This window comes from Callospermophilus lateralis, chromosome 8 (assembly GCF_048772815.1).
Source record: "Callospermophilus lateralis isolate mCalLat2 chromosome 8, mCalLat2.hap1, whole genome shotgun sequence".
Taxonomy (NCBI): domain Eukaryota; kingdom Metazoa; phylum Chordata; class Mammalia; order Rodentia; family Sciuridae; genus Callospermophilus; species Callospermophilus lateralis.
Window position 1 is genome coordinate 58,235,669 of NC_135312.1, and position 22,890 is coordinate 58,258,558.

The 22,890-nt window shown below is 40.4% G+C and overlaps 1 protein-coding gene across 1 annotated transcript in view; it reads left to right on the forward strand.

Annotated features, from left to right (window-relative positions):
- The window catches only part of Shroom3 (shroom family member 3), a 302,185-nt gene that overhangs the window by 84,606 nt on the left and 194,689 nt on the right, over nucleotides 1-22,890 (forward strand). The window contains exon 2 of the mRNA XM_076864300.2: nucleotides 14,470-14,624. Within this exon, the coding sequence (XP_076720415.2) occupies nucleotides 14,470-14,624 (155 nt within the window). The remainder of the gene's footprint in view (nucleotides 1-14,469; nucleotides 14,625-22,890) is intronic.

Here is a 22,890-nt window from a genome sequence, read left to right on the forward strand (position 1 = left end):
ACGCACACACAAGAATAGGACAGCACCATTCATGATGGCTTCTGACTTTTGCCAGCTGAGTTTGAATTTTGTTGCTGCTATTTATAACTTTGTGAATGTGTACAGCTTATTTAATCTTGCTGATGTTAGTTTGTATTTTGTTTTGTTTTGACAAAATACCTACCTCATATGTACTGATGAAAATTAAAGGACACTCTGCAGGTCCAGCTCCTAATAGATAGTAGATGTGACCCGAGGTGTTTGTTCTCTTCCCTCATTTTTTCCTTCCTTTGCTTTCTTGCTGATGGTCCTTCTACTATTGTATCCCGCGTTCCTAGCATTCTCAGGGTCTGGCATCAGATCAGAAGCCTTCTTTTAGGAATGATGGAAATGACCAAGCCAGCTTCCAAGCTGAAAGAGTCACTCAGTCACTTTAGTGTTCCATGTTATGCTTCTCAAAGTGTTTTATAAAATATTTCTAACCTTACCCTTTAAAAAACACTGTAAGGTATAGAAAAGAGGCACCAGTATTCCTGCTGTATGGAGGAGAATATAAAAGACTGAAAGAAACTTGGACCTACATGAGATGACATCTTTCTATATGTTTTACATGCGTTAATTTATTTAATCCTCATAAGAATCCTATGAAGTACTATTAACTTTATCTCACAGGAAGGAAAACAGGCACTGAGAGATAAATAACTTGTTGAAGGTCACATAACTTCTAAGCTTAGGCAGGATTTAAAGCCAGCAGTCCAGCTGCAAGGCTTAACCACCATGTGGCCTCAAATATAAGTAAACACATCATCTAGGGACTAGATGTGAAGAGCTCCTTTTGCCAGTTACTGTTCAGGTATCTTTCTGGCCTCCAGAATCTCATGCAGCTTGTAAATACTGGTGGTTCCCAGTGATGACTAATAGGACAGTTATCTTTGACAGGAGGGGAGCCTTCCATCTCTCCTTGTGAGGTTTATTACCCTGATTCCTTCTAGCACAGCCATCTCTGATAATTCTTTTGCAGAGACAAAGAAGTTGGGACTTCTGAGATAATAGTATTAATGGCCACCCTTGTCACATTTCAATCCTGCCTATTGCAAGCCAACTTCCAATACTAATATTAAAACCATAACTACAAAACCATAAAATCTCTTGATATCATAAGTCTAAAAGTATTGGGGAAATTTTGGGAAACAAATAGTTCAAGAGGATAAAATCAGTCTCATGATTCTCTGGCTTGTGTGAACTTTTCCTTGGAAAGCAGAATATCTGGCGTAAGATTGAATCATTAGGAATTCATTAAATTCATCTTAGAAGAGAGAAGTATCTACTTTTTCACATTATAGTTTCTTTGCTCCGTGCTGGTGATTTCAGAGCTCAGGCATTTGTTGGTGGGGGGAGAGATGATCAAGAGATGATCATTTAAAATATCAAGAGATGCTCATTGGGTATGATGGCACACACCTGTAATCCCAGCAGCATGGGAAACTGAGACAGGAGGATTGAAAGTTCAAAGCTAGCCTCAGCAATTTAGCAAGGTCTTAAGAAACTCAGTGAGACTCTGTCTCTAAATAAAATACAAAAAAGAGGCTGGGGATGTGGTTCAGTGGTTAAGTACCCCTGAGTTCAACCCCTGGTGTATGTGTGTGTGTATATATATATAGAGAGAAGAAAAATGACAAATCTCTCTAATTTTTATTTTTGGCAAAATAGGGGATGGAACCCAGAGATACAAGATTTACAGGTTGAGAAGGTAGCTCAGTGGTGAGGTGCTTATATAAGACTCTGGGTTCCATTTCCTGTATTTCCAAAAATAAAAATGAGAGAGGGATTTGAGATATTTGTCATTTTTCTTCTCCTTGTCACTCACTTCAGTTTGTAACCACTGGAATTTCTCCCAGAACAGAAAGAGGGGAAACGAAAGCCTGATTATTTTAATATGTCAGTAATTTTGATATAAATCTAATGAAAGAAGAGTTGGAAATTGTTAGCTAAAATGAGATGGGGTGGACATGTTTGTGTGTTTGCCTGTGTGCATATTTAACCATGGGTTCTATTTCTATTTGGCAATAAAAAAGTAGACTTTGTATATTTGTAAAGTACATGAAGTACACAAGTAATTTGTAGATTTTATTTATTTTCCAAAGACACAAGCTCTCTATGGATATGGTTAGTGAAAAGAACTTCTCCTTTTATTTGTAATATGTTTATATATATTCTATATGTGTACATAAAAAATAAATGTTCTATACATATGTATGTTATATATGCAGAATGTATCGCACTTCCATGAATATATACAGTAGAATTTGAGTTTAAATTCTAAAAACATTGTGATTTAAACATAAACAAATAAGGGCAGTTCAGTGACTCTTTCTTAGGAATATGGAAAAAACATGCTAAATTGCCTGAAAATATTTGAGGTTTGGTATAAAATACAAATAAATGCCTTTAAATTAAAAAAAAAAAAGTGCCTTCCTTAGTCTTTGATCTGAATGGAGTGAAAAGAGGGGATCTCAGCGGCTTAAACCACAGGTTTATTTTTTGCTCATTCTATGTCCATGATTTATCTGCAGGAGAGCAGCTCATTTTCCCACTCAGACACTAGCTGACAGAGGGACCAGCATGTCAAACATCATTAGTCACAAAGGGAAAGGACACAGGGAGAGGTGGACGTGACATGTTTCCTCTGCCAAAGCACATTCAACAGAAATAGTTTCATGGTTCCATCCAACAGCACGGGTTCCAGCCTAACACTCAGCAAAAGAGCATTTATTTCCCTTGTAGCCAAGGCGGAAAGCTAGGAATACTTACTTGCTGAAGAACATCAATGACACCATTGTTCTCATTTGGCATTTAGCATATATTATGATTTAGATTTGGAAATGTTCCCTCAAAAGCTCCTTTTTTGGAGACGTGGTTCTCAATACAGCAAGGTTCAGAGGTGAGGCTTTTAGGCAATGATGAGAGCTGTAACTTTGTCAGTGAATCCATTTATTTAATGGATGAATTTGAATGGACTCCTGGGTGGTAACTGTGGGCAGATGAGGCATGGCTGGAGGAAGTGGGTCACTGGGGATGTGCCCTTAGGAGTTATATCCTGTTCCTGGCTTCTCTGCTCAAGCACTTTTCCTCTCTACCTCTCTACCCCTCCCTCTTTCTGGCTGCCTTGAGGTGAGCCACTTTCCTCTGCCAGGCCCTTCCTCCATGATGTTCTGCCTCACTTGGGCCCAGAGCAATGGAGTCAGCCAACCATGGACTGAACCTCTGAAACTGTGAGCCCAAACAAAATTTTTCTCCTGTAAGTTGTTTTTGTTAGGCATTTGGGTCACAGTGACAAAAGCTAACTAACATAGCATGTGACACTGTGAAACCAAACACAAAGCAATTTAGAAAGAATGGTCTCTATCTTCTTAGACTTCTTAGAAGTCAGTTTGGGCTTGAGTTCTAATGGTAGATTTCAATACCATTATTTCCAGTTTTCCACAATGACTTCCTGGTTTTATATTATACACCAGGGCTTTTCTATCAAAGCTGTGCTTTGGCCACTGAAAAGCTTAAAGCCAGATTTGCACTATACTATTCCAAGTAGCCTTTATTATCTGCAAACAGTTGGTACCAAAAAAAGTTTATCTAAGGGAATTTACTTGTTGTATTTATTTTTTGCAGTAATGGGGATTGAGCCTAGGTAGTGCTCTACCATTGAGCAACATCCCCAATCCTTTTTATTTTTATTTTAAGATGGGGTCTCATTAAGTTGCCCAGGCTTACCTCAAACTGGTGATCTTCCTGCCTCAGCCTCCCGGGTAATTGGGGTTAGAGGTGTGCACTACTGCACCTGTCTGGGAATTTACTTTAAATCAAGGACCAAAATATGATTTTAGATTTTTTTATAAAGTTGCAAATTGAGACAATGACTATGAAAATAAGTTGGTTTAACCTTACTCTTTAAAAAAATGTAAGTTATAAATACAGCCTCAGAATGAAGAATTCAATCAGGTTGACGGTCTGGGTTCTAATTTCTGTACAAAATTTTAAGATAGCCTCAATGGTTTATGTTTTGCCTTATTGCATGGAAATGGAAGGAGACCCTCATTGTTATACAAAATTACATATAAGAGGTTGTGAGGGAAATGGGAAAAAAATAAGGAGAGAAATGAATTACAGTAGATGGGGTAGAGAGAGAAGATGGGAGGGGAGGGGAGGGGGGATAGTAGAGGATAGGAAAGGCAGCAGAATACAACAGTTACTAATAGGGCATTATGTAAAAATGTGGATGTGTAACCGATGTGATTCTGCAATATTTGTAATGTTTTGAATAACCAATAAAAAAAAAAAGATGTAAAAAAAAAAAAAAAAAAGATATTCCAGTTGGCTATGCCATTGATTCGCTTCTTATTTGTTGTATTGGTTGTTTGCTGTCCCACACCTGGGCGGATTGCGGAGGCCTTATTTCATGACTGGCCTGTCTGCTAGTGAGTATTTTTGAGTTAGGAAGACTTTGCCTCCCTGTGAAAACTTACAACCGTGGAGACCTGGGATAGTGACTACCCAGCTCAATAACAAGAAGCCCCTCATGTGTACTCCTTGCAGTTAGTCTTGCCCTTGTTTTTTATTTTATTACTTCCCCACTTTTACTCAGATTCCTCAACTATTTCCTTTCCTCTTTTATATTTCTAAGGAGTTGCCTCCGATCTTTTATAGGATGAGGCAGGGACTATATAGACAGAAACAAATACTGATGAATCAATTTTTAATGATCCCCGAACTTGTTTTTTTTAGCACCAACTATCTCAGGGAAGACAGGGCCTGTGACCTTTCCTCAGAGCAGTGAGGAGAACTGAGTGGCTTGTGTGGCTCCAGTGAAGCTTGACATGATCCTTCTTTTGGGTTCCTTCCTCCAGTGAGCAGTAAATCAAGAACTTCCAGCACGTCTTGGTTTTCCAGGGCCACTGATCATGGGGCTGTTCCATAGGATGTCACCGGGTAACTTCCTGCCCTGGGACCTCTCTCTGAAACAGAAACTTCCTTCTGAAGGAGGGACTGTCTCCTATTTCATTTATAAATCAAATTATCTCTCATCCTTTGACTTGAAGAAAACAATCTCTCACCTGTTCCCAGTAAATTCTCCCCCTTGTTCTCTGCAGTTGCTAATGTGCACATTGTGAGGAAAACAAAATAATAATTTTATTAAATAAAACTATGAAATTCATGAAGCCTTGCTATGGGATGAGGATTTTTTGTGTCTTCATTCACTTGATCCTCACCCCAACTCTCTGTGGTTTGTTTTCTTGGTTCCATATCTGAGTACAAATCCAAGTGTTCAGAGTAGATGAATGTTTTGCTTAAGATCACCCTGTTTGGAGATTGGGCTTTATACCCATGTTGGTCTGATGCCAGAGTTCCCCCTTTTTATATACCACACTGCCTCAACCTCTCTCCTTTTGCTTCCCATCCAGGTTATGAAACTTGAAAAGAATAACAAACCACCTATCTAAAAAGTAACAAAAGGGTTTCCATAATTTTTAATATCAAGGGGTATGTATGTATTTAAAAAAACTATAGAGTATTTCCTGTTGGTCATCTTAAATATGAGAAAGACGCATTTCTGTTTGTAAGGCTCTGTCTCAGCATGATGCAGAACACGCGACATTATCCACACTTTATAGAGGAGGGGCCCAGCCTGGGTCCTGTAGGTAGAAAGGCTGGGGTTGGGGTTGGAGCTCAGGATTCCCGTCTCCCTGCCTGCAGGGAGTGAACACATTCTGCTGCCAGAATACATACCATTCTGTGACCTGGTAAAGGAATCTTCAACAACATGAGCCTAATGATTTGGGGTTAGCTGAGAGCAGGTGGGGACCATGGGAGGCATCACATTTGAACCCTTGTGCCATTCCATGCAACTCACTGAAATGCTTCTCTTGTGTTTTAAAGCCCAGCAGTTAGTTCTGGGTTTCCCTGCCACCAAATGCTGGTTAATTTCATACAACCTGAAACCAGAAATAGATCGTGGGAGGAACTTTCATTTATTTTACTTTATTTCATTGTCCCCACTTTATGAATGGTTCAAAACCAACAATGTACACCAGGTTGTCCCTAATGACCATTCCCAGAGAAGAAAAAACAATTCTAGAACTGCATTGTCCAAGAGGTTCTTAATGTATTTCTTTATCTACTTATCTTTTTTTTTAATCTTTCTATATTCTACTTATGTTCTTAGTACCATTATTACACTTAACATAGAGTGCATTTCTCCTTAAATCACCAACTGCAAAAAAAACAGCAAACAAGTTGTGTGTTACCTTACATTAACTGTGAGCCCTTGAAGAGCCCCTTCTTCCCTGTGCTCCTGCCTAGTCATTATCAGGGTACAAAAATCAGCAAAGGAAAAATCAGTCACTCAAGGGTTTAGAAATAATTCACGGGTGAAATTTAATTGTGGTAGATGTCTGCAGGGTAAGTTTGATTTTTAATTAAACTTCAGATAGAACTGTAAATGGCACATGTAAATAGGGGGCATTATGTGTTCAGTGTTATGTAGCAAGGCCACCTCCCTGCCCCAGGGCAGTGTATGCCAATACATTTTTTTTTCCTCAGGGGTAAACAGGGAATTCTGTTGGACTTCTAAGCCCCTTTAATAGGTTCAGAGTTCTTAGGATCCCTGAAAGACAAGGATCAGTACACAGAAGTGTGGGGTGTCAGGTCTCCAGGGCACTTGAAGGATTAGGCAGAAAAGGGAAGAAATATTAGTGGACAGACAAAGATCTGGAGGATTCTCAGAGGCAGCAGGCTGGAGAATGTGGGCTTTGAAGTCAGAATCTGAAATTCCACTCCCAGTTCTCTCATTACTGACTGTGCAACTTTGAACAAGCTGTTTTGCTCCTCTGCAGGTTAGTATTCTCATTTACATAACAAAACAATTAGCTGGGCGTAATGGCACACCCCTGTAATTATCCCGGTGACTTGGGAGGCTGAGGCAGGAAGGTTGCAAGTTTGAGGCCAGCCAGAGCAATGTAGCTGAGAACCTCAGCAACTTAGTGAGACCCTGTCTCAAAATAAAAAATAAAAAGTTCTGGGGGTGTAGCTCAGTGGTAAGGTGCCCTGGGTTCCATCCTGAATATGAAAAAGGGGGAGGGCATTTATAATAACCTTAAGGGGACTTTGTAACAATAAAGATGATACCATAAACTCATTAGAGCATGAGACCCTTAGCAACTGGTAGCTACAATGATGAGCTACAATAAACACTGAGTGCCCACTGCTCTATTCCCCAGTCTGTCCTGGGCATTGGGGATACAACAGCAAACAAGACAGACATAAGTCTCTTCTCCCATGAGGCTGGCATTCTAGGGGCAGACAGACAAAGAACAAGATGCATAAGTAAAAAATATGTCATGAATTAAGTGTTGAAGAAAAAAATAAAATTGAGAAGGAAGACAAGTAGTATTATGGAAAATTAAAATTTTAGAGGTGCAGAGCTGGGAACTGTGGTGCACACACCTATAATCCTAGCAGCTTGGGAGGCTGAGGTGGGAGGATCATGAGTTCAAAACCATACTCAGCAATTTAGTGAGGCCCTAAGCAACTCAGTTAGAACCTGTCTCTAAATAAAATACAAAATAGCATTGGGGATGTGGCTCAGTGGTCGAGTGCCCCTGAGTTCAATCCCTGGTACCAAAAAAAATAGGGAGGTACAGGGTTGGAATGTAATTGGATGGTAGAGAACGTGCTGGGTGTGCACTTCTGGGTTGGATCCCTAGCACACACACACACCCCTACACACAAACACACATAAACACACACAGAAATTTTAGAGGGGTAGGTAGGAAAGGCCTCTTCCAGCTTTTACATATTTAAATTTGGATACAGACCTGGTTGGGGGTGGGGGGATTGAGGGAGAAAGTCAAGGTCACCTGGGGGAAAGCATCCAGGCTGAGGCCACAGCAAGTTGCTGTGAGGGCTGTGAGGCAGCAGTGTGCTGGGCTTATTCCACATGCCATCAGGCACTGAGCAGGCACGGGGCAGAGCAGCACTCGTCACAGAGCCAAGAGACCCAAATCCAGCCTGTGAAGCACAGGGATGCCTGGTTTCTACTCTGAGTGTGGCAAGGAGGGTCGTGAGAAGGGGCCTGACCTTAGGTTGCACCGATGACAGGCTGGTGATTGAGGTAATGCTGATGGCTTGCTTGGAAAGATGGGGGACAAGGCTGGGGAGACAGAATGGAGGCATTTGGATCTGGAGGGCAAAGCCCCTGGAGAATCACAACATTGGACCAGTCCCCAAAGGGCCACTTCATTCTTCCTCATTTTGATTGAATTAGGAGGGTTAAGAGGGAGGGAAAGAGATGGGCTGGCATCCTGCTCCTCCCAGCTCTACGTCCAGCTGCTGCCATGGGTATACATAACTCTCCTTTCGGCGCCTATGCTTTTATTTCAAATGTACTTTTATCAAATCATACATAACTTGATTCATTTGTTCTTTCCTCCTCCTCCTCCTCCTCCTCCTCCTCCTCCTCCTCCTTCTTCTTCTCTCTCTCTCTCTCTCTCTCTCTCTCTCTCTCTCTCTCAATACTGGGGTTTACCCCAGAGATGCTTTACCACTGAGCCACATTCCCAGCTATTTTTATTTTTTATTTTGAGACAGTGCCTCACTAAATTACTTAGGGCCCCATGGAATTGCTGAGGCTGGCCTCAAACTTGTAATACTCCAGTCTTAGCCTTCAGAGCTGCTGGGATTACAGGTATATCCAGCCTATCTTTATTTCTTTTAAGTCAGTTGCCCCAATATCTGTTTAATAAATCTTTATTGGTCACCTATTGTGTGCAGGCCCGATGCAAGGTTGTAAATATGTGTAAAATATTATAAACAGTCTAAAAAACATACACTAACCCCTCTCATGTCAGAAAAAAAGAACAGAGAGACATTAAAACAAAATCAACTTGATCCTATATGTGTGGATAAATTTAATATTCTAGAGAAGGAAAGCACGCTTATGGTCTGGACTCCCCTGGGTGCATACACACCTTCTCCTTAGTTTGTATCTTGGGATTCCCACCAGGGTGTACCTGGTGTTATCTGAAGTCATTTAACCTGTTGACAATCACATTCTTGGAATAAGCAAATTCTAGGCAGGTGAAATTGGACAAACAATTCCAGGACCTCTTTAGCTGCTCAAGTATTGGTCCAAAGGTTTAAAATAATAAGCTTCATTTCTTACCAAATCCTGTTGACAGACAGGATCAGCAGGATGCAAGATTAGAAAGAGTATAATTCTCTTTGATGAATAGGTCGGGAAGATTATTGTTAAATATTTTGTAAATATACTTTAAAAAAAAAAGTCCTAACAATGATTTTAGATGAACTGTGTGAATAGTCAACATAAACCTAAGTCAGTTTCAGGACATTGCCATCAATCTGCAAAAGCACGTCAACATTTTAATTTATCACTTGTGATAATATATGGCAACAACGTTATAGACTAAGGTAAGTCACAGCTTTGTTCTAGCCAATATCTTCAACTTGCTTGGTAACCAGGTTTAATACTGAGTGGCCAACAAATAGCGAATTCACTGAGCCCTGTGCAACCAAATGAGGCCAGCAGGAGTGAAGGAGGAAGGGGTGTGAGGCGGGGTGGGTCCTAGGTAATCCACACACGGGGACAGTGGCTTTAACCCAGCTAGCTGAAACCAGGTAGATGAGGGTCTCTTATTCACTAGAAATGGCCTGACCTCCCAGGAAGACTTGTTTATATGAATCAATCAAAGGGCTTTCGAGAATAATCCAGTCTTGTTTGTATCACCAGAGGCTCTCTGACATGCCACAGAGCATGTGTATTTTCTTAAAAATACACAGATGTTAAATATACTGGAAACAAACTTGAATGTGAACTCTAAGAAAGAAGGCAGTGTGGTCTGTTTCCTTTATTGACATAGCCCCAGTTCTAGAACAGTGCCTAACAATGATAGATGCTAAAAAAAAATATTTTTAGGATGAATGGATGAAGGCGTTCACAAGTCTCTAACTTTAGGAGTTTAAAACTAAAAGAATAGATAGGGCATGTACTGAAATACCCAAGACAAAGGTGGTGACTAAGGCTTGTCTCAAGACAGGCAGAAATTGGGAGAGGGAGAGAGAGATGGATTCAGTCTGGGTTATAAAGAGAACATTTGTAACAGAAGAGGTGTTTAGGGCTTGGGTTGTGGGTCAGTGGGAGAGCACTTGCCTAGCATAAGCCCTGGGTTCGATCCTCAGCACCACATAAATAAATAAAGGTATCATGTCCATCTACAACTAAAAATATTAAAAAAGAAGAAGAAGATAGGTTTAGGAGGGAAAGAAAGGAGTAAGAGAAAACAAGAAACTAAAAATACAGGATAGGAGTTGGTGTAAAAGATCAGTGTTGGAGAAAAGAATTAAAAGTCATCTAATGATAATAATTAAGACCCTGAGACAGCATGAGTCACTGAGAAAGTATGGAGAGATGTGAGAATCAAAACATGGAGCCGGGGCTGGTGGTGTGGCTCAGGTGTAGTGCACTTGCCTAACATGCTTGGGCCCCATCCTCAGCAAGGCAAGAAGACAAGCAGGTAGTAGATGCCCAGCTAGTATTTGATAAATGACATTTCAAAAAATCATCCCAACCCTCACTGTCTCAATTTCATAAATTATTATCTCAATTGACATTGAAAAGGTTAGCATTTTATACCTAAAAGTTTAGTGCAACAGGAAGAATTTAAGAAACTCTTGTCAACACATAAATAGTTTATGAGAACAGTGAATAACAGTGAAATAGTGACATTCTTCCTCATGTTTGCTTTCACACAAAATCCATCATGAGGGCATGATAATTAGCTACACAATGAGCTTTCTTGACTTCCTTTTTCATATAAGAAGTTGATCACATCCTAGTTCTCATTTTATTGAAATTGTCAACAAATAATGCAGAGGGGATTCACTTCCACATATGGCACCTTGAGCAGGACCACATCTATCGTGTTCATCATTGTACCCCAACTTGAATCTCCATACCTACTCAATCAATGTTGAATAAATGAACCAGTCTTTTCTGAGGAGGTCCTATGTGCAAGCTCAGGGGAGGCATTCTGGCAGAAGTAAAGAGGAAGTCATGAGTTCACAGTTCAAGCTGGGCAGGGAACAGGCATCAGGCATAGACACGAATAACTTTGCCCAAAGATGGTGTGATAATCACAGCTGCATATTAAAGTAGTATCAAAATAATAAATTCTTTAAGTGTCACATTTCAGTTTATGTATTATTTTAAATAGGGGTGGGGGGTTGTTATTTGAAACTGAGGCAAGGGGAGTGATTACTTCTTTCTTTTTGCAGTGCTGGGAAACAAACCAGGGTCTCTCACATGCCAGGCAAGTGCTCTACCACTGAGCTATATCCAGTCCTAGAGTTTAATTTTTAAAGGTCAGAATGCATGGGGCAAGGCAGTGAGGTGGGTATTGATGAGAGGCCTGGAAAGCTTTGAAGGTGATGGAACTTGAACTTGACCTCAAAGGATGGGTAGTAATTATAGCTAAACTTTATCGAATAATATTATGAGTCAGTCGCTATTTAAGCACTTTATCTGCTTGAACTCATTTAATCCTCACAATATATGAGGTAAGTATTATCATTTTACAGAAGAGGAAACCCAGGAAAAGCAAGGTTCAATAACCTGTTCGAAGCCACACAGCTCTTAAGAAACAGGGCCATCCATATATTCTGGCTCCAGAGCACCTTGACCATTATAGCATACTGCAGCTTTTAGGTGTCTGAAGAGGCCAGTGTAGGGGAGAGAAATCCAGGCAGAAGAAAAACTCGAGCAAATGATGTAAAAGCCTGTATGTTATAGTGTGCGCAGTATGTAAGAGCTGTGGTGAATTTGCAGAAGGTCGGAAGTGAAGTTTAGTAGGATGAGATGCATAGAAAGGCAGGAAGAAATGACCATCAATACAGAATGGTTAAATTCACCAAGAGATATTTACACTGTATAGTATTGTGCAATGAACAACCAAGATGTTATTAAAGTTATTTTATGACTGGCAATATCTTCACGCTATATAGTATATGAAAACAATAGCTGCCACTTTTGAGGTCTTACAGTAAACCAGCTGCATTTAACAGTTCATGTGGTGTATCTCATTAATACGCACTGTAGTTCTGCCACGTGGGTAACATCATTAGTCCCACTAGTAGATGAGGTCGAGGCTCAGAGAGAACAGGTAACTTCCTCTCACTTAGTTTATCTGTTTGACTCCTCAAATTGTTCACCACCTCACTTTAATGCTGCTCCTTCAAGTGCCAAAAAAGCTTGAGGAGGTTTGTGGCATGTGATATCATTTTTATAACAAGGAGGAAAAAAAAACATATGAAATGCATAAACTGAACAGCAGTCAATGGTTCCCTTCAGAGAGTAATATGGATTCAGCAGGGTAGGGACCTACTCCCTTGACCCCTTACACACTTTATATGTTATTCTCATCCTTCATAATATATAAATAAATATATAATAATTTAATAATAAATTAATAGAAATATTATTTTTTGTTAAGGTCTGTAAACAAGTCTGGATGGCGCCTGGCAAAATGCCAGAGGGAGTGGTTTGTGAAGTAACAAAAGCGAGCCATTAAGTGTGGAGATTCCTTATTGGTTGACTGCTGTATCTATTTTATGCTAATTAGATAAGCTGTGTAAAATGTATAAATATCGCTCAGATCCTACAATAAAGGGCTTCCATTCCTGCTGCATCAACATACACAAGTCATTCGTCACCCCCCGGTTATTCTGCTGCAGCCGGACTGCGGCAATTTTTAGCTGGTTATTTCAATTATTAAAATAAAAGTTATACAAGGGCCAAATTTATAAATTTAAACTATTTTATATCGTTAAAATCATATACGTTCGCTGGGCACGGTGTCGCATATCTGTAATCCCAGCAGCTCTGTAGGCTCAGATAGGAGGAAGCCAGCCTCAGCAATGGCAAGGCGGTTAAGCAACTCAGTGAGACCCTGTCTCTAAATAAAATACAAAATAGGACTGAGGATGTGGCTCAGTGGCTGAGTGTCCCTGAGTTCAATCCTCCAGTACCAAAAAAAAAAAAAAAAAAAAAAAAATCATATATGTTGTTATTTGGCCTGGTCTGTCTTACATATCTTAAGACCTATTGAAGATTTTTAATAGGTTGGCAATTCTGGAAAGTAATTGTGAAAAAAATAAAATATGAATCAGTTTTTTGTTTTCATTTGTTCCCTTTTCTTCCTTTTCATCATTTTTGATATAAAACTACTAATGCCTGTGGTCTCTGGATCAAGCATTATTTACCTCTGTTTATTCCCAGAACACATCATCAATCACTAACATGCTGTATCACACCTATGTGTTATATTTGTCGTTGGCTTCTTCTCCTCCACCTGTTAATCTAAACACCAGAAGAACAAAGGTTTTTTGTTTTTTTTTTTTTTTTCCTCTTCTTCTTCTATTTTGTTCCTTATTACAGCCCAAACAGCAAAACAATTTCTGGAATAATACAGGTGTTGAATATCTTTGTTGAATGAAGTATGACTTATTTTATTACTTTATTTTTTAGAACAGCTTTAGTTCATGGTAAAATTGAGTAGAAGGTACAGAGATTTCCTATGTACCTCTTTTCCCCACACATTCTTAGACTCCCCCACAGTTGACAACAGTGCCAAAGTGCTATATTTGTTGCAGTGGCTACATTAGTCAATCATGGGTTAGAGCAAGGTTCACTCTTGATGTTGTACCTTCTGTTGAATTTGACAAATGACATGTGTCTACCATTACGGTATCACATCATTTTATTTATCTAAAAAGCCTCTGTGTTTCACCTATCCATTTCTCCCTCTCCCCAGCTCCTTGAAACCAAGGATCTTTCTGTACTGTCCCTAGAGTCTCATGTAGTTGGAATCATATGGTATGGAGCCTTTTCAGACTGACTGCTTTTCATTTCATCAAATGCATTTTTGCTATTTCTCTATTTCTTTTCATGGCTTGATAACTCACTTCTTTTTAGTGCTGAGTCAATTCCATTGTCTGTGCTGTTTTACGCATCCAGGGAATTTTAATTTGGGGCCAAAAAGTGAGGTGAAAAGAACTCAACTTCTAAAGGAAAAAAAAAAAAACCCAAAACTAGTTGCTGCATGTGGGCTCCAGGAGTTGGAGATGTAAGAGGGGAGTATTTCCTGAGTGCCCCCAAGATACTGGTCTTTGGATGCAAATGCCTTCATTCATCTCTTCAGCTAACATTTGCGAGCACACTCCAGGCAGTGTTGCTGAGTGCCGGAGGGTGTGGAAAACAGAAGACCTGTCTGCCTTCTGGAAGCTTACCCTCTGGTTGGGTGCAAGGGCGTGCTCCATCAGAGCCGGTTTATCAGGCTCTGCAGGAGTCCAGGCAGGGCCTGGGGCAGTCAGCTGGACTCCAGGCTGGGGGAAGCTCACTTCTGGTTCTCTTGTCTCTCTGAGCAGATTGAAGAAGGGGGCAAAGCCGATTTGGTGACTGCCAAACTACAAGCCGGGGATGAGGTCGTCCACATCAATGAGGTCACACTGAGCAGCTCCAGAAGGGAGGCCGTCTCCCTTGTGAAAGGCTCCTACAAGACCCTCCGGCTGGTGGTGCGCAGGTAGGTGGACACTGGCCCCCACACTTCCTCCCACCCCCTCGCTTGGCCTTTCCACTCTGTTGGGGGTAAGGCTGGGGAATTTCAGGGTTGGCTGCTTGTCTTTAAACCTCTGTGTGCGGTCCTTGTGCTTTTTCTCCCTTTCCTTTCTTCTTGCCCATTTTGTGGCCTGTGAGGAGGAAGTGGGGTGAAGTCCTTTCAGACACTGGTCTGCCCATCTTTTCAAACACTCCTTTTCCCAGAAGATATTGGCCTGTCAGGAGGAGCCTCGTTGTACTCCCTAATTTTCTGGGCTTGATGAAAAGTGACACTCACCCAGGTTGTGGTCAGAGTTCTAGGCAGCATTGTCTCCAGGGACTAGCAAAAGCAGTTGGCTTGGAGCTTTAGGTGACATTCCATTAGCCCACGCTTAACCTGCAGGGTTACTTAAAACGGTGAATTCGTCTTTTATATTGTTTCTAGCTTTCTGGTCTCAGTAGCATTGCTTCCTGTGTTGGAAAAGGTTTGGTTTTGATTGGATTTTATACTTTAAAGTAACAAGCTCTATACTCCCAGAAACCAACTCTTGGAATTATTTATGGAAAAGGGCATTTTTAAATGCCTATTATAAACCAAGTGCTATTTGAGGTGTTTCTGTATGTTAGCTCATTGTCTCTGCATGAGAGCCCCTTGAGGTAGCCATTGCTATCCCCATTTTACAGGCAAGAGATTAAATTACCTCTTAACCTCTTAAGATTTAAGAAAAACCAGAATAGCCTAGATTGCTGGTTCTGCTTCATCATGCTACTGGAGCAGTGTTACCTTGACCTACTCAGCCCTAGACCTGCACATTTTATGTATTTGGATATTTCTTCATTGACTGGATTTCATCTGCATTATATGGAAACCAGTGTTATAGTATTTGAGGATATTCAGTTGACTATAACTTTTGGAGTCATTAGTAACCACCATTTTCAAGTTGTGGAAGGTAAGGAGGAATCTCATCAGGCCAGAGATGGTCTCTTATGAGACCAATTAATCCTGCGATTCATTCGTTCCTCCAGTGTTTCAGGGGAGTAGCAGCTGCTCCCAACCACCAAGAACAAAGCCAAGGGTGTGATCCGCTGTGTCTCCAGGCTCTGGTGAATCTGCTCAATCAGTGTGCTGTGTATCTGAATTCTCTTCAGGGTCATCAGCCTGAAGTTGCCTCTTTGGCTTCCAGTGGTGCAGTGTCCCCAAGCAAAGTCACCAGAGTCAGATCAGACCTGGGTCCAAATTATGGGGCTATCGCCTTCTAGATGTGTTACTTTGGGCAAATTATTCAACATCGAAAAAGATTTATTTTCCTTATTTTTAAGTGAGGATTAAAATGCCTACCTTATTCCAAGATACAGAAACAACTTAAGTGTCCATCAAGTGGGGAATGGGTAAAGAAAATGAGTTGTGTTTATATGCATACATATAAAATGCAGTACGCACATCTACACACATATCAGAATACTATTCAGCCATAAAAAACAGGGACATTGTGCCATTTATGACAATACAGATGAAACTGGAGAACATTTTGTAAAATAAGCTAAGCACAGAGAGGCAAATACTCTGATCTCACTTATATGTAGGAGTGAAATAGGTAAAATTCATAGAAGCAGAAAGTACAAGGGTGGTTTCTAGGGCCTGGGACTGGGGGAAATGGAGAGATATTGGTCCAAAGGTATAAACTTTCAGTTATAAGATGAATATGCTTTAGGGATCTAATGAACAGCCTGACTAGGGTGTATTATATACTTGAAATTTGCTACAAGAGTAGTTTTTGGTTTTGTTTTTTTCCCCAGTACTGGGGATCAAACCCAGAATCTCCAACATGCTAGTTAAACTCCCTAGCACTGAGCTATATCTCCTCAACCCTTCTTACTTTGTTTTGAGATAGGGTCTTGCTAAGTTGCCTGGGCAGTCCTCGAACTTTCAATCCTCCTGCCTAAGCCTCCTGAGTAGCTGTGATTACAGGTGCATGCCACCACACCTGCTAAGAGTAATTCTTAAGTGTCCTTACCGCCCCGCCCCACACACAATGTGGGATGATATATGTGTATATCCATTTGTGCTAATCATTATACAATGTGCATATATGTCAAGCCATTACATTGTACTCTTAAATATCTATCGTTTGGTTAGTTATATTGCACTAAAATTGGGGGGTGTGAAGTTCAACTCTCTCAATAAGATAATAGGGAAGATGAAGGGGACTACTCTGCTTGGTAACAAGAGATACTCCTGATATTATTTATATTGTTATTGGCCAACTCTAGGCATAGGCACCATTCCTCTGGATTAAGATTTGAGCAAAGCAAGCAGTCATTTCAAAAAGTGGTAGTGGTTTTTCAAACGGAAGGATAGAAAGGATCAGAATTATCAGGCCTGTTCCCTGTTTCCAGAAGAGTGCTGAAGGTGTTTACCTGTGGAAGGCCAACAGTGGAATCTGCACTCCTGCTGTGGACTGTGGTATAGGCTTTCCCGTTCCTGGCTGTGAAGAGTAGTTGTGCTGCTTTTTGGACATGTTGTCTAGTTGATGGGATGTGAGGCTTAAATTACTTCTAGGGGAACCTTTGGAATACAGTCCTGAGATGGGACTCTGACCTTGTCATTTGCAAATTGTGTGACCTTGGGCCTCTCTAAACTTCCATTTCCTCCTTGGTAGCATGGGAATAATAATTCCTGCCTCAAAAGGGCAGTATAAGGATTTTAATTCATAAAATTTAAGTACTTAGCATATGGGCAATATTTCATCAATATTATTCTGAACCGGGTTAGAGGTTTGTGGTAACATGGAGGAGCGTTGCCATATTACCAAATATGCTGGATGCCCGGTTATCTGAAAGCTTTATTCCATTTAGGGGCTGGTACCGCCTTATAGATCTAAAACTGGTCAGGACTCTCCCAGAGATCATGGAGTTTAGGTTTGTTAAGTCACATTATGCAAACTCTCAGGAAACTGAAGGATGTAAATCAGAATGCCAATGCCTTAGCTTAGTTTGAAAAAGACCACTTTAAGTGGGAAAAATAGTTCAACTAGACCAAGAATCAGCACACTTCATCCCTACAGAAAAACAAAACAGGAAGCCTAGGTATGGTCAGGCATTGGTGTGATAAACTCTGGCTCAGAGGGAGGAGCATGGATCTGTGGGTGCCAATGTGGGCTAGCATCCTTTCTGTTGGCCAAATGGCCCATCTGCCCACTGAGGACTAGTCATCAGGCAGCCCAGATGCTCCTATAGAAAAATCAGGGACTCTCTCCTCTGAACCGCAGAGAATCATGCTAGGAAACAGCTCCTCTCGGATCTCATTTCTTCTCTGTGTGTCAACACGAAATCCCCTTTCTGATTGACACATTCTTTCTTTAGATATGCTAATGAAATGATAAGGTTACGGAGCAGGAGCAGTCTTGCACTCTCTGCTTCTGGTGTGGGAAACATTTTGTCTCTAAGATGCCCTTTTGAAAATGTCTTATCTCATCTATTATGTGTTGGTTTTTATAGTTGAACTCTCAGAGTCTGAGGAAAAGGAAGCTGTCTACTTGGCACAATCTTAGGGATAGGGATCCTGAGGAGACTGGATGGACATTCCTGCTCTACCTTTCAGAGATCTCACTAGAAGTCACTTCACTCTGGATCAACCTGGCTCTGTAGTAGCAGAGCTGTCATTGCCTAAGAAGTTGTACCTTTTTATCTTGGCATGAGTCATCATCCTGAGATTTCATTTCCTTTTGATTTAATTCTTGAGAGAACAACTTGTGATATTTCATTTATTCACTTTCTTTTTTTTTTTTCTAAGTTATTTCTATATTTCAAACAAAGTAAGAATAGGATGACCACCTGGAAACACAATCCAGGGAGGGTAGGTATGTTTCCTGGAGAAATTATTTGTATAGTCAAAATGTAGATGTCAGCAGCCCCGGCTCTATCTACCTCTTTTAAGGTTGTTTTGGGTGGGCGAAGGCAACACCCCTGGCTTCCACCTCCATCATAAAAATGCCAGGAATGCAGAGCAGAGTAGAGGTGTTTACATACATTTTAGGGTATCTTACCCAGTGACTGAAAACAATCAAAAGTAGAAAAAGGCTACAGTGACAAGAGAAACGCAAAGTCTCAAGTGAGTTGTGGGTCAAAGACCTTTGGAGATCCGCTGACCCATAAAGAGGGTAGAGCTTAGCTCTCCCTGGGAGGAGAGAGCCAAGAGGCAGGGTGGCTGCTGCAAGGGGAATGTGTCTGAGGCTTGGTGCACAAAGAGAGAAGGTCCACAGCTGGCACTGGATAAATGAAGAAGAAATGATCAAATAAGTGGGTCAAAGAAAAGACCTTGCAAAAGGAAAATAAACATCTCTCAGTGGGAGGAAAACCTTTGTGGCATGCAAGGACAGTACAAAGGACATTAATTAAGAAACCAGACATGGAACCAAATAGGTCAATACTCCAGATCTTCTCTGAAACCAACAGAGAGACTTTATTTGGCAGATATGTATAAAATACTTGTCTGAGGGCCAGGTAACCTTCAGAAGGGAAACTGGCAAAGGAAAGGGTCTTCACGTTTGATTTAACATCCCTGAATATGACACAAATGACTGTAGGGAACGTTCACTGCTGTTCATGGATAACCTAAAACCTAAATCTGAAAAATGAGAGGCTACATTTCCCCTCCAGAATTGCTGTGTATTCAACTAAACACATTTTTCTTTTCTTTTTTTTTGCATGTTGGGGAATAGATTCAGGGCCTCACACACGCTAGTCTAGCACTCTACCACTGAACTATAAACTCAACCCTAAACATATATTTTTACTTTGAGACTCGGATTTCTGTCATTAATCAGATCATCAGAATGACATTATACCCACTGAGTCCTTAATCCCAGTACTGATTTTTTTTCCCCAACTTCCAGGGTGGAGCCAATCCTTCTTCCAGCTTCTACATCCATCCCACTTCTAAATCTGGCATCAGTTAGTTTGTTTTTGTTTACTTTACATTTTATTTATTTATTTTTTGTTGTTGTTATTTTTAGCTGGTAAAGAAAAACTTTATATTTCATAGTGACTGGTATTATACTTTTTGACAAGACCCATACCAGCCGGGCGAAAGCCAGAGAGAATACCTGAGAGGGTGGTAAAGGTTGAGATTGTCTGGTTTGAAGTCTGAGGGTATTAGGTACTAGCTTTATGACTTTGAGCAAATCATTTCATCTCTGTGAGGCTTAACTGAGAAATATGAGGGTCCAGTATTTAGTATGATAATTATATCATGCATCAACTAAAAACAAAATGCATTTTTGTCAAGTAAATTACCTCTTTGAGAAGCCCCTAATTCTAGTACTGGGACTGGGGTTCTCCGTGAATGGGAGGAGCGTGGCTCAGAAATGAACTTTCTGGGCAGAGACAGCAAGCTTCACACAGAGCAGAAGGTGCAGAAAAATAAGCTCCTTTTCAAAGTGGACTCCCCACCACCTCTTCAAGTTTGGTATAGCCTTGACCCTTCCTGTTTATTCTGTGGGTTGAAAACGGATGCTTATTTTTTACTTGACTGAGTATGTGTGTGTGTACAAGTAGTACTGGGAGGTCACATTTTACTGGGAAAAGAGAGACTGGGGAGGAAGGAGGGCTGAATAAGTAAAAAACAGTTAAGCTCCTGCCTAAAATATGTGTGCTCCAGGCTGGGCTATTTGTCCTGTGTAGTGAGGACAGAGGGACAATTCAGGTCTCATGACTTTCAACCCACGGGTCTGCCTGGGTGTAGAAATGAGAGAAGTACATCCAAAGGCAGGTAGGGACTTGCCCCAGGCCACATGCTAGTAGTCAAAATAAGAACCTGGGTCTCTGAGAATGTAGGTTTAGTGGTCTCCAGACACTTCAGGCAGTGGAGCCTGGGAAGAGTCCTTCCCACTCTGTGGGCCCTTCTTGTTTGAGAAATATTTGAGTGGCTGAAAAACCAGAAAAACAAAAACAAAAACAAAAAAACCTCCATCACCACAGTGATGGACATTATTATCCAAAGTACATGTATAAAGACAGGAATTGGTATGAATATCCTTTGTATACAACCAGAGATACGAAAAATTGTGCTCTATTTGTGTAATAAGAATTGTCATGCACTCTGCTCTCACATGTAAATAAAAATGAATTTAAAAATGAGACTTAAAAACAGAAACAAAAACTCCACCACCAACAACAAAACAAACCCACCAACAAACAAGAGACACCAAACTGATTTTTGACATTTTAAATGAAAAGGCAGAGAGGCCTTCCCCACTGACCTTGAACTTCCTGTGGGAGTTCAGGGGAAACACAGGGCTGCTGCAGACACCCAGCTGGCCCTAAGAGTCACTGGCTGGATCAGCCTCTGGAAATAAAAGTGTGTCGCATTAGCAGCTGCTTCCTCCCTCATAAAAATGGCACTGAAACTAAGTTCTCTACCACTCTCGGGCCCACACTCCTCTGAGTGAACCAGTCCACATTTCTGAGGGTTAACAGGATAGTTTCTTTTTTACAAATGGGTGTGATGACATTATTGAAATGGAATGGAATGGCTGGCTCACACACTTGCCACCTCTGTGTCAGATTTCTGTGACCTTTTATTTCTAGATTGAGTTTCTGAAACTCGCCCAGGATTTGCAAGTCAATGATCTTGAAAGAAGTATCTTGTAATGAGTGAATGTTTTTTAAGTCCCTCTTAATGGATACAAAATTAACTTTATTAACTATTAATAAAAAGGGTTGGGCAAACCAGTTCCTTTTCCAACTCATGATCACAGTTTATAAATGAAAATAATTTCTTAGAATGTCATCCCTCCCCACATCCTTCACCCTGTTTTGCCACCTCCTTACCCTGATCCACCTGCTGACTCTATTCTATGAAAATGCACTATTTTTTTGTGTGGTCTAATTATTTTTTTATTTGTTCTTTTTAGTTGTATATGACAGTAAAGTGTATTTTGACCTATTATAATACATACACGGGTATAACTTCCCATTCTTGTGGTTGGACATGATGTGGAATGACACTGGTCAAGTATTCATATATGAACATAGGAAAGTTATGTCCAATCCATTCTACTGTCTTTCCTATTCCCATTGCCCTTCCCTTCCCCCCATTCTCCTCTGTCTAATGGATGAACCTGCGCTCCCCACCCCACATTGTGAGTCAGTATCCGCATGTCAGAGAGAAAATTCAGCCTTTGGTTCTTTGGGATTGGCTTATATTCCTAAGCATGATGTTCTCCAGCTCCATCCATTTACCTGTAAAGCCATAATTTCATTGTTCTTTAGGGCTGAATAATATTCCTTTGTGTATATGTATCACATTTTCTTTATCCATTCATCTATTGAAGGGCACATAGGTTGGTTCCGTAGCTTAGCTATTGTAAATTGAGCTGCTATGAACATTGATGTAGCTGTGTCACTACAGTATGTTGATTTTAAGTCTTTTGGGTATATGCCGAGGAGTGAGATTACTGGGTCAAATAGTGGTTCCATTCCAAGTTTTCTGAGGAATCTCCATATTGCTTTTCAGAGTGGTTGCACCAATTTGCAGTCCCACCAGCAACGTATGAGTGTACCTTTTCCCCCATATCCTCGCCAACATTGATTGTTCCTTGTGTTCTTGATAATTGCCATTCTGACTGGAGTAAGATGAAATCTCAGTGTAGTTTTAATTAAGCATCTATATTCCTAAAAACTTGCTCTGATTAAGCCCTGATATCTCTTTTTATTATTTTAAAGTACTCTAAAGAAACAATTCAAAGAAACAATTCATTAAAAGCTTTAAAAAGCAAAAGTCCCTGTATGTTAAGCAATGAAGTTTAGAGTCAAAACTTTTCTAAAACATAGAAAACATCTTCTTTTGCTCATATAAATGGACAATCTGCAAACTAGATTGTGCAGCAGTGAGGTGCCAGTTCTCCTATGGGAATTACAGACAGCATTGAATCTGGATTCCAGCCTCTGGGTTCTGACCATGATGCCATGGTACAATGTGACCCATGTTTACTCTTAAAATGGAGATCGATAATAATATCTTCCATACCAATTGCTGTAAGATGAAATAAGAAAGTGTATATGAAAATACTTCATTGTAGTAAAATAATACATCATTATTCCATGAGGAACTTCAATTATATAATCTCAGTTCATGAAAATTTACTTGACTACATCCTCTTATGATTATTCTGTTTAATGACGCTGTTTGTGTAAATGAGAACATACAGGTATTAAGGCTTTGGAGTAAAACCTTTTTGATAAGAGAAAAT